Source organism: Bubalus bubalis, chromosome 6 (assembly GCF_019923935.1).
Source record: "Bubalus bubalis isolate 160015118507 breed Murrah chromosome 6, NDDB_SH_1, whole genome shotgun sequence".
In the NCBI taxonomy this organism is placed as follows: domain Eukaryota; kingdom Metazoa; phylum Chordata; class Mammalia; order Artiodactyla; family Bovidae; genus Bubalus; species Bubalus bubalis.
In genome coordinates, this window is record NC_059162.1 from 16,072,558 (window position 1) to 16,087,458 (window position 14,901).

Here is a 14,901-nt window from a genome sequence, read left to right on the forward strand (position 1 = left end):
TCCCCACAGGGAACGTAGCTTCTTTGTCTCTGCATCCCCTGTGTTTAATACAGTTCCTGGCAAAGAGCAAGTCCTCAGGACGCGTTTGTTGAGTCAGTGACAAAATGCTATGCTTCTGGGAGCAAGTCAAAGGATAAAACTGCTCACTCTGCCCCAAACAAGTGCATCTGTTCACTCGGAAAACACATGACCTTTTGGAGAAAAAAAAAAATCTTCACAATTCATTTTCCATAGAGCAGCCAGAGTGATCTTTTTTCAAGGCTGTGTGTGTGTGTGTGTGTGTGTGTGTGTGTGTATGCACGCGCGCGTGTGCCATGCTGCATGTCTAGTTCCCCTACAAGGCATCAAAATCAAACCTGGGCCCTCGGCAGTGAAAGCACCAAGTCCTAACCATTTGACCACCATGGAATTCCCCAAAGTGATCTTTTAATATTTTAAATCAGATCATGCTACTTACTCCCTGCTTAAAATCTTTCAACTGTTTCCCACTGCACTTTGAATAAAACCCAGCAAATTACTGTGGTCTCTATTCTTCATTGGCCTCATCTCCTGCTCCCTCCTTCTCGTCTTTCACGAGACTCAAGGTATGCCGATCCTCTATTTTTAAAAAAAATTGAGCTCTTACTGTGTGCACTGGACTGAGCACTTTTTATGTTTTCTCACTTAATCCTCCCAACAATCTTATAAGGAAGTACTATTATGGTTTCCATGTTACAGATGCTGAAAGAGAAGCATGACAGGCTAAGTAACTTGCTGAAGGTCACACCTTTAGCAACTGACAACTGGGGTTTGAAGCCCATGATCTCAGCCAGTATATAACGAGCTTCCTGCTTCCAGATCACACCACCTTCGTTCTCAGGGTCTTGGAGGTTGGCTCTCTCTCCTGGAATGCTCTTTGGCCTTCCCGAATGGTCTTCCCAGGCCATCCTTCTCTTCATCAGAGATCAGCTCAAACCCCACCTCCCTAGGGAGACCTTCGCTGACTACTGGACTTAAAATAATCCCTAGTCATTCGCTCCCACATGACCCTACCAGTCTGACAGTCCTCTGGTTATTTTATTCACTTGTTTATTGTATAACTCCTTGCACTTAGAATGTTAGTACCATGAGAACTGGAGTACTGTTTGTCTACTGCTATATATTTATGGTCTTCCCAGGTGGCACTAGTAGTAAAGAATCCACGTGCCAATGCAAGAGAAATAAATAAAGAGAGATTTATTATGCAAGAAATAAATCGAACAAGGGTGCGATCCCCGATCCCTGGTCAGGAAGATCCCCTGGAGAAGGGCATGGCAACCCACCCCAGTATTCTTGCCTGGAGAATCCCCATGGACAGAGGAGCCTGGCAGAATACAGTCCATAGGGTTGCACAGAGTCAGACATGACTGAAGTGAGCGAGCGAGAAATGTACTCTGTGCCCAGCTCTGTAAGATGTGTTCATCATCTTCCATAGCCCATTTCATCTACACTGACACAGTGATCCACACTGCAAGACAGAGTGTCATACTGTTTTACAGATAAGGAAACTGCATTTCACAGAAATTAAATGACTTTCCCAGGGTCCCATAGGTATCAAAGCAGAGAAGTTCAAATTTAAACCCAGTTCTTTCTGACTCCCCAGTCTGTGCTCTTCCCACTCAGCTGTGCTTCCCCACTTTATGGCCTAATTCAAAGGACAGCTGTAGCTGATTCTCCAATTAACACCTATGGCTCTGCCTCTTTCCCACACTCAGAACCCACACCCACTGGATGTCCAGAAGATTGTCCACATCCCCCTCCCTCTACACACTCGATGTGTTTGTAACCCAACTCTCCACCTCTCCCACAAAACTTAGCTGTCCTTTGAGAAGCCTTACTGTTAGTGCTGGGTACCTAGATACCTAGGTACTAACTACTATTAGTTACCCAGGTATCTAGTTTCTCAAAATTCTAGTGACATTTTTATCTTCCTCCATCTTAAAGCCCAAGATTTAACAGCTGTATAGCTTACCTGCACCACTGTCTCTTCCTCACCCTAATCACAAGCCTTCTTTCTGTTCCTCCAACTTACCCTGGTTCTACCTCAGTATCTCTGCACATGCTGTCTCTTCTGCTCAGACAGTGTCCAGTCCTTCCTCCTCCTTTAGATAACTCTACCATCCTTCAGAATTTAACATATCACTTGTTCAGGAAAGCCTTTCCAGATCTCTAGTCTTACTCTTTGAGGCACTTATCACAATTGCAATTAAGTGGTTGAATGTGTAACAATTTATGAATTTATCTGACTTTCTCCCAGGCTGAATGCCTGGGAAAGGTGAAGACTGGGTCTGTCTCACTCAGTGCTGCATGCTTAGTGCCTCACATGTCATAGGTGATTAGGACATATTTGTTCTTCTCTATGTGAGTTTGCTTTATCAACCCTTCCATTGTCATGTCTGTGTCCACCAACAGAATGTAATTTCCAACGGCAGGGGTTTTTGTAGTTGTTTTATTCACTCCTGTCCCCTAGCACCCAAGTGTTCATTAAATGAGCATCTCCATAACTTCCTTTCCACTTCTAATGTCCTTGCCCTACACATCTCAGCAGAATACCAGACATCACTCCCCACTAGGCTTTTAGATGCCAGAGCACTCTCCTGGCCAGAGACCTGAAATGCTGAAGACACCAGCAACAGAAATGACAGATCTCATCCCAGTGACCATGACTTGAGTTTCCTCCCTGGGGACTTGAAGTCTGCAAAACCATGAGACTCTCTCATCATATTGTTTTCCTCTAATTAAAACTCTTCACAAAATATGGTTCATCAGTACCATCTTTCTACGTTCCATATATATGTATTACATATGCATTGATATACCATATTTGTTTTTCTCTTACTTCACTCAGTATGGCAGAAATCAAACCAATATTATAAAGCCATTATCCTTCAATTAAAGTAAAAAAAAAACTTTTCATAAAATACGGAAGTCAGGATCTTCCAAATAGCTGCATTTGTGGTTTTCTTGGGTAAGGGTTGGTGTCAGCTACATGTGAAAACTTCTTGAGAAAGCATCAGAGGAAGGCAGAGAGGGGTAAGGCATGGACTTCAGAGACATGCTCAGGAACTCTGCTTACTACCTGTAAATCCATGAGTAATCCCTCCTTTTTCCCAATTGTAAAACAGGGATAAAAATGCTTCCCATATAATGTTGTTGGGAAGGGAGGAGTAGTGTTTAGAAGGATTTGCAGAATACCCTGACTTAGGAAGTGTTCAATAAACAGGACTTTTTCAAAAACTGATTTTAGTTGACTTACAATACTGTTAGTTTCAGATGTACAGCAAAGTGACTCAGTTATCCTCATCTTTTGGTGTCATATCTTTTTGACCTTTTATACAGTTCATGAGGTTCTCATGGCAAGTATACTCGGGTGGTTTGCCATTCCCTGAGGAACTGGTTTGAGGGCATAAGAGAGGGTGTCAGAGAATAAGATGGCTGGATGGCATAACCCATGCAACAGACATGAACTTGGGCAAACCCAGGGAGATGGTGAGGGACAGGGCGGCCTGGCTCGCTGCAGTCCATGGGTCACTACGAGTCGGACACAACTGGGCGACTGAACATGTATATATTGGGCTGGCCAAAAAGTTCGTTCAGGTTTTTCCATACAATGTTATAGAAAAACCCAAGCGAACATTTTGGCCAACTCAATTTTTTTTCCCCTCATCATTTTCTATTACAGGTTATCACGAGCTACTGAATATACTTCAATTAACAGGAATTCTTAGCACAGCCTTTTATGCTCCCAATTTGCACATTCATAAAAGTGACATGTAGCTAACTGTCCAGTCTCCCAAAAGGAGATAAATCATCTTTGAATACCCGGAACCCAATTTAGCCAATGAAGGCCTTTTCAACCTCCACTGACAACATAAATGAGTAGCCCAGAATAAAGCACCGAGGTGCGCAGTCAAGTTCCCACAAAGGCGAACTCATTTTAGTCCAAGTGAAAGGAGAAGGTAGCAATCTGGCCAGCTGCTCAAGCGCCGAGTGGGCTCGGGAGAACCCATCAGGCCCTACCTGGGCTAACACCTGCCCTTGGAAGAGGAAAGCCAATCGGTCTCTGGACCCTCAGCCAGCTTTGTCCTTTGTGATAGTGCCACCTAGCGAGGCCCTGGAAGCACTGCCGCCTACACCGGCTATGCCAGGACCACTGCGACAAGCCCGATAGACTTTGGACTGGGACTGTGGTCTCCTTTCATTTTATTGCCGGGTTAAAGGTTTAGACTAGTGACGTCCTCCTTCCATGACCCTGCAGAGGAAGCTTGTGTTGTCCCTCCCTAACTCACGTTCAAAACCCAAAGGGACTGATAAGCGCGAAGAGTCAGCTATCGACTACCCGTCGTACAGAATTGACCAGTGATCGATCACTCTGCGATCTCCTCGCATCCAATCCTCTGGAGCAAGCAAAGCAAGCATTAGCATCATCAAAATCATTGCACAGATGAGAAAATTCAGGGAAGGTGGTTAACCCAAGGTCACAAAACATCCGGGATGACAACCCAAGCCTTCTGTAACCGGGGTCGGGTCCCTGGCTCCTTCCCCAATCACACGCCCCTCCTCATTTCAGCGTGGCCCCAAGGGAACACAGACTCGGGGACCGCGCGCCGAGGACAGGCGGGTGGGTGCAGGATACAAATGAAACAGCGGCGACCGCAGCTCTCCCTCTTTCTTCTCTGCTCACAGAAAGCCCTGCATGTTCACCACGGCTCCGGGCGGAGGAAGAAGGGCCCAGAGCAGGAAACACGGTCCCGCGCAGGTAGCCCCTGGGAGCACGCGGCGCCGGGTCACGTGAGGGGGGCTCGGCGGCGAGGGTTCTAGCACGCACGCACGCCGTACGTAAACACGCACTGAGGAGCTGAAAGCTGCGAGCCCGAAGCCCCGGGTCACATGTGAAGGGTGGTTGTACAGAACAAGGGGGCGGGAAGGAGAGAGGTGTCACGTGAAGGAGGTCGGAGCGGTGAGGTCACGTGACGGGGGACGGAGGCGGGGCCGCCGAGGAGGAGGAGGAGGGGCACGCGGCTTCCGGCGGTGGGGGGGGCCGGCGAGCGGAGGGGGGGGCCCTGTCCCGGAGGTGGCGGCGGCGCCATCTTGGCGAAGGGGGGATCAGGAAGTGCGGACCGCGGCGGCGGCGGCGGCGGCGGCGGAGCCCGGAGCGGAGGCCGGAGGCTCCCGGCCCGCCGGCCCCGGAGCGGAGCGGAGCGGAGGATGCAGCAGCCGCAGCCGCAGGGGCAGCAGCAGCCGGGGCCGGGGCAGCAGCTGGGGGGCCAGGGGGCGGCGCCGGGGGCCGGGGGCGGCCCGGGGGGGGGCCCGGGGCCGGGGCCCTGCCTGAGGCGGGAGCTGAAGCTGCTAGAGTCCATCTTCCACCGCGGCCACGAGCGCTTCCGCATTGCCAGCGCCTGCCTGGACGAGCTGAGCTGCGAGTTCCTGCTGGCTGGGGCCGGAGGGGCCGGGGCGGGGGCCGCGCCCGGACCGCATCTCCCCCCACGGGGGTCGGTGCCTGGGGATCCCGTCCGCATCCACTGCAACATCACGGTGAGGCCCCCTTCGCGTGCGCGTCTCTGGGGTCCTCTTGTCTGGGACTCACCCCACACAGCTTTTTGCTCTCGAAAGACCTGGGTGGCCGAATCCCCTGTCGGGGTTCGGCTCTTTTTCTTCAGGTTGCACTTGTTTCTGACGCTTGAGATTCTGCCGTGGACCCAGAATCTCTACCCTTCATAGTCAGGGACACCCTGACATATGGCGCCTCGACTACCCCTTTCCATTACCCACCCACATCGCAAGGTTCATAATTTTGGCTCATTTTGGTTACTTCACGACTTTTCTTGACACCTGGGAATGCCCCTCTTCCCCGCCTCCCATCTCAAGGTTCCAGGCCTCTTCATTGACTTCAGCTGGTAGGACCTGGCTTGGAATTGTGTCGATTTCAGTGATTTCCCCCTTCTCAGCAGTACCTTTGATTTAGGACGTTGCCACCTGTGAGATCCCTGCCCAGGTGTCTGTCATTCAGTCCCTCTTCGTCTCTGAATTTTACCAGTGATAGTTGGCAATTCACTGATCCCTTTGCTTCCTTTCCTTTGGATTGCCTTTTATTCTGGTGTAACCTCTAACTCTCCTCCTTTTGCCCCAGCTGGTAGCTGCCACTCCCATCCCGTTCCCTGTGGATATCTCCAGTTGCCCTGAGTTGTTACCTTTCCTGGTGATGATGGGGATGTGCAAGGGCACTCTCATTTGTTCTGAGTGCTAACAGTTCCTTTTCTCCCAGTGAGCATCATTCCATCCTAGGTGTGCGGGGCTGGGAAACACCTTACACATCTTCTACCTAGGCTATCCTCAAACATTCTGTGAATAGGGTTGGTGTCTGGTAATCTGGGAATACCTGATACTGCATGGTATAGCACTTAAAAGGATTGATCCCACCTGATGTAGTGTTGGCCCTGCTGGGAGTACCAGGTCGCGAGCCAGGGGACAGTACTTTATCCAGGCAGGTACACTGCAAGTGGGAGTAGTCTGGAGAAAGACAGACTTGTGAATTGTGTGGCACTTGGGGGCCTGAATTCAATTCACATGGTTCTTGTTTACTATCCTTTTCTTGCATCAAACCAGGTCAAGGTTTGGTGAGGCAAGCCTCAGCTTGGGTTGGATGGTGCCCCACCAAAACTCACGTGTTCCATTTTCCTCTCTCACTTTTTTCATACTAAAAAGTCGAGATTGAAGGACTAGGTGTGGCTCTGTGAGCCGACAACTTGAGCATCTTTGATAATTTGTTTTCCTCCAGCATTGAGGATTAGAGCAGTGGCAGAGTTTAAGACCTTTTTAGGAGGTTCCCTTGGCCTCCTATGTGGAAACTTCTGGGATTGATTCCTTACCTGAATTATGCTTTCAATTCCTTAAGGGTAGGTTTGCCCCCTTCTGCTTGCCTTCCCAGTTGCCAGAGGCTATCTACTGTTTGTCCCTGGAAAGAGGTTAGTTTAGAAGATTCTGAGACTCCTGTGACCACTATAAAGAAGACTTGGCCTGAACTGGCCCCCTTGATTTGGGCAGAGGGGGAGTCTGGTCAGGCTGCATTTGGCACCACGGCTCAAGAATGCTGGGAATGTTAGCAGCGTAGGCTTCTTTCTCCCAGCCTGCCATGTGGAGCCCTACAGCCTACGCCTGGACTGAGAGGGTGGCAGGTTCCCAAAGGAGAGGTGGGGAGAAGTGGCCTCTGAGGCGTTCTGTTAGGAGTGGAGTGGGAAGATTCTTCCTGCCACCCTTCTACTTTCAGGGTTTAGAGACATAATCTAGCTTTTAATTTCTCCGTCCCTAGCTAAAATGAAAGTAATCTGTGGTCTCTGGTTTTTTTTCTGCCAGTGTGATTGTGATGAGGCGATCCTTTCCTCCACTGATTAGGGAGGGTCGGAGGCCTGGGTGTTGGGTGTGGGAGAACTTAAGGTCTGGAGCTTGTTGAGGCAACACAGGAGGTAGGAAACCATACTCATCCTCAGCACAGTTTGGCTGTGCTGCTTCTCTGATGTTTACTCTTGAAAGAAAAGGACCAGGCTTCTTGGAAGGGGTCATCCCAGGGACTTTTTTCTCCTGGTTTGGGATTTGTTGGGAACCTGCCTGCTGAGCTGGGCTTGTGTGTGTGTGTTGGGGGGAGGGGGCGGATGGTGGAGAGCAAAGGGACTGGAAGTCTCGGGGCATGGAAGGCAGGCAAGATCTAGCTTTCCCCAGAGTCTCCCGTCTTGACTGCCCTCCCTGCTCTTTCTCCCTTAGGAGTCATACCCTGCGGTGCCCCCCATCTGGTCAGTGGAGTCCGATGACCCTAACTTGGCTGCTGTCTTGGAGAGGCTGGTGGACATAAAGAAAGGGAATACTCTGGTGAGGGGGCCAAGGTGTTGAGGAGGGAGTGCATTTCCTCCTGTGAGACCCATGCCATGAAAACATCCTGTGAAACGTGTGTCTGGAAAGTGGGTGGTGCAGTAGCCTGAACATTTGAGGCAGACGTCCTGGGGGAGTTGCTTCCTGAAGCCAGAGGGAGAGCCCTGCACCTGCCCCAGGATTCGTCCCGTAAGCTCTTCCCCACAGCCCTGGGGTCTGTGAGTTCCAGAGAACTAGGTACCAATTCGGGGGCTGAGATAAGAGCTCACCCGTGTACCTGTCGGTATTGGGGTGGGGAAGGAATGTTTGATGTCACTGTGATCCCCTACCCCAGCTATTGCAGCATCTGAAGAGGATCATCTCCGACCTGTGTAAACTCTATAACCTCCCTCAGCATCCAGATGTGGAGATGCTGGATCAGCCCTTGCCAGCCGAGCAGGTGAGCACCTGAGGGGCTTTGAACCCTTTTACGCAGAGTTACCCCCACAAACAGCACTCAGGAAATACATGTTACTTGAGATGAACCTGCAGAAGTTTCTCTCCAGCACTACTCCAGACATGTACACATATCATGACTCTTGGCCTCTCCTCCAGATGTTCAGAATCCAGCTAAATGGGGCACCAGTAACTTCACCCCCCTGATCAAACTCTCTCTCCTGGGCAAGGTCATCCTTCGGGGGGATTTTTACCATTAGCAGTAGGTTAACCACTGGGGACTGAGGCCCCTTGTTAAGATCCAAGAATGCAGTTCAGTCTAGAGATGATTGAGTAAAGGGGTTCTTGGGGAGATTAAACTGGGATTTGTGAGTTAGGTGGCAGAAACAGCCACTGTGCTTCTCTTGTTGTTTGGCGTGTAGTGGACTGGCAGTGAAGTCATTCCCTGGACTGCTGCTTCCACGCAGTTCTGACTGGTGGAGAGGCTGGAAGCCTTATGGGCAGGTGCACAGCTTCCAGACCCAGAGGCTCAGGGGAGTAGGTCAGAGGCTGCATTCTAGGAAGCCACCAGGGTCTGACCTCCATCTTTTCCCTCCCCACCGCAGTGTACACAGGAAGATGTGTCTTCAGAAGATGAAGATGAAGAGATGCCTGAGGTAGGCTTCTACCCAAGACGGTACTGGTAGGACTTTGTTTTGGTCAGCAGCATCGAGAGCCTGCTATGTACAGAGCTCCAGTCTAGACTGGGGAGAGAGAAATACCAAATGAATAAAGACAGCTGTACTGACCTGGGGGAACAGCGGTGTAGTAGAGGAGACAGGGCACCCATGTCCAACCACTGAAGAGAGACAAGTGCAAATCTGTTTACACTAAATAGTCACTATGTTAATCGCGGATGGCTTTGTAGGCAGACCTGAGCTTGCATCCTCTATCTCCCGGCTCGCTCAATTCGGGGATTTTACCTATTCCACTAACGTACTACTTCTGCAGTTTTCTTATTTATAAAATGGGATGTTAATATCTACTGCATAGGGTTGTCTCTAAGATTAAATAAGGCATTGCATGTGAAAGGCTCCATTCCATACATAGATGCTAAGTACTTGGTGATATTCTCTAAAAACAACTTGGTTAAGAACTTGAACTTCAGAGCCAGACCAAATTTGATGTGCATCTTAGTTCTGTTAAGAGTTGTATGACTTGGTGGGCATGACAACCTCACCTGGACCTCGGCGTTCTCATTTGTGGTATGGGGATAATGATAAAGTAATGGCATGGTGGTGTAAGAACTAAATGAGCTAGTGTGTCTAGCATCCCAGCAACTAACAGAATAATTAGGAAATTAGTATCACCACATTCTGCCCGAGGAGATCATGATAACTTTGTTTCTCTGCACTGAATTAACATCCTACGATCTGCAATTTCTGTAAGTTTGTTAGGGTCTTAAGCTGCACAAAGGGCCCAGGATACATGAAACATTCTCCTGTCAGACCGCAGACAGCACTCCAGTCTGGCTGATAGGGGCTGCTCCCCCATGTACAGTGAACTAGTTCCTCACTTGGAGCAGGGTGAATAGGGGCTGGTTCTGTTCTTGACCTCTGCCCTCTGCATTCTGGACCCCCTTCCTTATTTCCATCTTGGCAGTGGGTGCCTCTGCCTACCTACTCAGTCCTTGCACTTGGGAAGGCAGGAGGTTTCTCCCTTAGACCTGGAGTCCTGGGAACTCCTGGGTACAGAAGTCACCTGATGAAACATGAGCTTTGAGTCGCAGTGTCAGGCCAAAGTCATTCTAGGAATTAAGGAAGAGTTTGTGCTGCCAAGGGAGAGCTGTAGGGATAGTTGGGGCAGGGTACATCTAGGGAATAAGAAAGCCGAGTCTCTGCTTGCTTTCCCTAGACCTTTTCGTAGCCCTGCAGCTTGAGAACTGGATAGGAGAGATTTGCCTCGTCTTTTAGATTGTGAAGGGAGTGGGGCTGGGAGCTTTCCAGCAGTGGAAAGGGTAGTGTACTCACTCGGCTCCAGACAGAGTGCAGCTGTCTGTCTTCCTCCAGCTGCAGCTCTAAGTCATATGGGACTGGGGAAGGGAAAGGCCCTTCTCCACAGTGCGTGTTGGTTTCTTTCTTCTACCCCACTCCTACCCCACACATGCCCCTAGGACACAGAAGACCTAGATCACTATGAAATGAAAGAGGAAGAGCCAGCTGAGGGCAAGAAATCTGAAGATGACGGCATCGGAAAAGAAAACTTGGCCATACTAGAGAAAATTAAAAAGAACCAGAGGCAAGATTACTTAAATGTACGTGCCCTCTAGGGGGAAGCTGGGCGGAGGGGTTGGCTGGTGCTGGTTGGGAGGTGGTAGGCCGTCGGGTGTCAGGCGGGAACAGCATCCTCTTCGGGGCGGGTTATCGGCGCGCCTCATCCTCGCCTAGCCGCGGGGCACGCTGCCGGCCTGCCCGGCTAGTCCAGCACCTGGCCATGAGACGCCCTGTCCTCCCTGCTTCCTGTGTAGGGTGCGGTGTCTGGCTCGGTGCAGGCTACTGACCGGCTGATGAAGGAGCTCAGGGATATATACCGATCACAGAGTTTCAAAGGTGGTAAGTTTGCCTCACAGCGGGGTCTGAACGCAAGCTTTTCAGAAAGGAGGACATGGTGGCGGCAGCAGATACGTGGATGCTGACCAAGTTTTTAGGCCAAGGACGGAACACCCCTCATAGTGGCTTAGATGGGATGCATGTCTATGTGGGATGAACCTGGAGCCTTTGACCTTTTTTTCTTCTCAGCCTGGGAGAGGGATCTGCATCAGGTCCTGCTTACCACTTGGACCATCATCTGATGACATCCTTCTTCTTCCCTCCTTCAGGAAACTACGCAGTCGAACTCGTGAATGACAGTCTGTATGATTGGAATGTCAAACTCCTCAAGTAAGTGGCGGCTGTGGGGCTGGAAAGGAAGTTGAGTAGTGAGTGCAGTCACCGTGGTGGGAGTCTCCAGGGCCAGCTGTCCCAGGAGCGGGTGTGGGCAGTGGCTTGGCCCTCTGCTGCTTGCCCCAGGGGCAGTGGGAGCCTCAAGGCTCCTGACTTAGACCCAGAGCTGAGCCTAAACTGGTTGCTTCCTAGAGTTGACCAGGACAGCGCTTTGCACAACGATCTCCAGATCCTCAAAGAGAAAGAAGGAGCCGACTTCATCCTACTTAACTTTTCTTTTAAAGTAAGTCCTTCCTTTCCAGTCCTTCCCGGGCCTAGGTATCCTTTCCACCTTCCAGTCCTGCAGAGGGCCCTGACCTCCCCTCCCTGATGGCTGCCTCCGTCTCTCCCTCAGGATAACTTTCCCTTTGACCCGCCGTTTGTCAGGGTTGTGTCTCCAGTCCTCTCTGGAGGGTGAGTGGCTCAGCAAGGGCAGAGGGTGAAGAAGGGCTGGGGAGCTTCTGCCAGGCACAGCTAACTAACCTTTCTTCTGCAGGTATGTTCTGGGTGGAGGTGCCATCTGCATGGAACTTCTCACCAAGCAGGTGAGCCTGTCTCTCATTTTTTTGCCTGGCTGGCCTGGGCAGGGCTAGGCTGACCTTTACCCCTTACCCCTCCACCAAGGGTTGGGTGATGGGCATAAATGGCCCTTTCATTCTGCCTGGCAGGGCCCGCACCCACTGACCTGGGCAAATGGGTGATGGCTGTTCTGGGAGTGCAAGGCAGGGGCCCTTCCATGGCTGCAGCTGCTCTCTGGAGAACAAGCATCGGGTTTCTCTGGAAAGTCCGCTGACTCGTTTACCCTGCCCACATTGTTACTTAGGGCTGGAGCAGTGCCTACTCGATAGAGTCAGTGATCATGCAGATCAGTGCCACACTGGTGAAGGGAAAAGCACGAGTGCAGTTTGGAGCCAACAAAGTAAGGAGCCCAGACCCTGGCCTGGTGGGGCTGGCGGGAGCTGTATACACTTCAGGCCACGAGGAGGCCACAGTGGGGCTGAGCCGCAGCATCAGCCAGTGGGCCTAGTGTTCTGCGGTGGGGGCACAGCAGGGCCTTGGCCTCAGGGCAGCCTAAGACTCTAGGGAGGGTGCAGGTCTGGAAAGGGAAAGCTAGGGGATTGTACCCTGTGGGGACCTCCCAGGTGGAGGGTACTTAGTCTGTGAGTAGAGCGCAGCGCTGGGAGCTGGGTCTCTGGGCGGCAACAAGGCCACAGCCGGCCTTGGCTGGTGGCCTGATCTGGTGGCTTCTTCTCCCCAGTCTCAATACAGTCTGACAAGAGCACAGCAGTCCTACAAGTCCTTGGTGCAGATCCACGAAAAAAATGGTGAGGCTGGAGCCACGACTTGAGATTCGGACCTTTGCCAAGCCCAAGGTTTCCATCCGGCTAAGCAGCAAGAACCCCTTTCGGTTTCTGAGCCTTTTCCACCTGTTAGCGCAGCACCTGTCCCTGTTGCCCAGGGAATTCAGTGAGGTGTGGAGGGTAGCGTGCGCCACTCTCCTCCAGTAAGCCAGTGGCGGTCAGGGCACAGGTAGACTGGGCGCCGCCCCACCTGCCCACTGCTCACTGGTGTCATCTCAGGGTCGGAGCATCATTCTCCCTTTCCTTACAATTTCCAAGTAGGCAGTTCCTCAGCTGCCCGTATAGCTTTTCTCCCTGCACCAGGAAGCCCTTTTCAGGATCTTTTCACCTTTGATCCTGGAGACGTTTTCAGTGATTAGGGCTAGGAGGGTGGGCAAAACAGCTTCCACCTCACCGTTCTCTTCGTTGCTTTGCAGGCTGGTACACACCCCCGAAGGAAGATGGCTAACCCGGGAGTGCCATCCCCTTCCTCCTTCCCCAGGCACCACTGGACCAATTACCTTTGAATGCTGTATTTGGATCTCACGCTGCCTCTGTGGTTCCCTCCCTCATTTTTCCTGGACGTGATAGCTCTGCCTATTGCAGGACAATGATGGCTATTCTAAACGCTAAGGAAAAACACACACACACACAGAACTGTGTCAAGTACTCAAGACTGACTTACAGACCAACCAACACCTGGCTGGAACCCTTGCTAGCAGGCATTCTTATAAAAGAAACTTTCGAGCCTCCTTATATTGCTGGAAACTCAGCTGTGCTCCAGACTAGAGCCTCCTTACCTATGCTATGGATTTTTAATTTATTTTCTCTTATTTCATGTACACTGCTTTTTTTGGTTACAGTGTATGATGGATGTGTATGAAAAAAAAATGTATCTTTGGGAAAACAATTACAGTTTGTTAATTTGAAGACGCTGGTTTTGACTCATCTTTATTTTCCTAGCTTACCCTTCGTCCGTCCCCTGAATTCCTTGAGCAGTGAGGGGAGGGGTACCAGGTTCACTGTGGTTTTGGGAGCCATGAGGGGCTGCACTTCACTGCTGAAGCCAGAGAAAGGTGGAGCTGAAGTACATGCCTGCCGCAGCCTGAAGGGCTCTGGAGTGACCAGTCTTGCACCCCTGGGAAGGCAGAGCTTGGCCTGCTGAACCACAAAGCAGGCTGAAATGATGACCCTTATTCTTTAAAGCCTTCTAGTCACAGATGTTTTCAAATTTCTAAGAAAAATAACGAGGAGGCCTAAGAGGCTGCTTCACAGAACTACTTTTCAGGGCTGGGGCCACAGTCTCAGGCATGCATGTGGTCCTTCTGATCTCAGCAACAGGCTGTGTAGCTACCATTCTCGCTCACTGGTCCCCCTTCCCACTGCACTGAAGGGCAGTGGTTGGAAGCTCCGTTGCTGCTGCTCTTGTCTGTTGCTTCATTTATGCTTAACAGAGAAGTCAGGCAGAGCTCTGAAGTAAGTTGTTGGGCTTGGAGACTGAATTCTTGTAAGGCACTTTGATAACGTGGGTCCTACTGGAGAGGATTAGCTTCAAGGGGTTTGGTCTGCCTACCTGTGGGCCCTGCTCAGGCTCAGAACCGCTGTGGAGGCAGGTCCATGAGCTGACCTGTCGGCGCTGGGTCTGTCCTGCTGTGTCAGTACAGCGGTGCCGCCTGCCCCTCCTGGTCCGTGAGCTCGCGCGGGGGCAGAGACAGCCTCCTGGAACCTGCCTGCGGACCGGATGGTGACAGCCGCCAGAGACGGGGTGGCCAAGTGAGGGTGTGTCTTAGCTCAGACTCGGCACAGCCATCTGAAACCTCTAGGCTGCCAGAGTTCTGTACACTTTGACACAGCTATTCTAACTTTGGTCACTCCCCCACCCCGGCCCCCAATTAAGGGGTTTTCATGTCTTGCTGCTTCAGGTGGACGCAGAGTTCACCGGAACCGCTCAATGCTGCTCTAACCCTACCACACCCACCTCGTACAGGGTGCTCATTTATGCTGAGGTGGAGGTAAAGAGGGCAGGCACCCACAGGAAAACTCATTTCATGGAGCTGAGACCTAGTTCTCAAGGCCTCTGCCTTTTCTCTGAACTTATCACCAGCCCTGGCTGGAACGTACTATAGGCTGTGTTTTTAGTTATGTGTGCTGGGAGCTGTCCTCTGTACGATGTATTTTGTAATGTATTTTTCTCATCTACCAAAGGATGGAACAAATAAAATTATTTAAATAGTTTGGCTCTAATCAAATTATTATTTAAAGAAAGAATGGGGGGGTCACATTCG

The 14,901-nt window shown here is 51.0% G+C and overlaps 1 protein-coding gene and 1 long non-coding RNA gene across 3 annotated transcripts; one reads left to right on the top strand and one right to left on the bottom strand.

Moving 5' to 3' along the window:
• Positions 1 to 1,189: 1,189 nt before the first annotated feature.
• On the bottom strand, positions 1,190 to 4,978 carry LOC123333974. The gene is made up of 2 exons (XR_006551628.2): positions 4,655 to 4,978; positions 1,190 to 1,506 (listed from the first exon to the last, which is right to left on the bottom strand). It is a non-coding gene; the product is annotated as an uncharacterized LOC123333974 (long non-coding RNA).
• Positions 4,979 to 5,105: 127 nt separating this feature from the next.
• Positions 5,106 to 13,546, top strand: UBE2Q1 (ubiquitin conjugating enzyme E2 Q1). Of its 2 annotated transcripts, XM_006044207.4 has the most exons (13): positions 5,118 to 5,553; positions 7,777 to 7,881; positions 8,216 to 8,320; positions 8,922 to 8,972; positions 10,469 to 10,609; positions 10,823 to 10,907; positions 11,174 to 11,234; positions 11,430 to 11,520; positions 11,632 to 11,690; positions 11,773 to 11,821; positions 12,100 to 12,195; positions 12,535 to 12,601; positions 13,054 to 13,546. In XM_006044207.4, the coding sequence occupies exons 1-13, from the start codon at positions 5,227 to 5,229 to the stop codon at positions 13,083 to 13,085; spliced, it is 1,269 nt and encodes a 422-aa protein (XP_006044269.2). In that variant the 5' UTR covers positions 5,118 to 5,226; the 3' UTR covers positions 13,086 to 13,546. The 2 variants fall into 2 exon arrangements, with proteins under 2 accessions (XP_044800242.1, XP_006044269.2); XM_044944307.2 differs by lacking the exon at positions 12,100 to 12,195 and having other exon boundaries at positions 5,106 to 5,553.
• The last annotated feature ends 1,355 nt before the right edge of the window (positions 13,547 to 14,901 follow it).

Excerpts from the sequence above, each read along its gene's own strand:
- UBE2Q1 (XM_006044207.4), top strand. The coding sequence starts at position 5,227 with ATGCAGCAGCCGCAGCCGCAGGGGCAGCAGCAGCCGGGGCCGGGGCAG. Across the intron at positions 5,554-7,776 it reads GCATCCACTGCAACATCACG|GAGTCATACCCTGCGGTGCC; the intron begins GTGAGGCCCCCT and ends TTTCTCCCTTAG. Across the intron at positions 11,521-11,631 it reads TACTTAACTTTTCTTTTAAA|GATAACTTTCCCTTTGACCC; the intron begins GTAAGTCCTTCC and ends TCTCTCCCTCAG.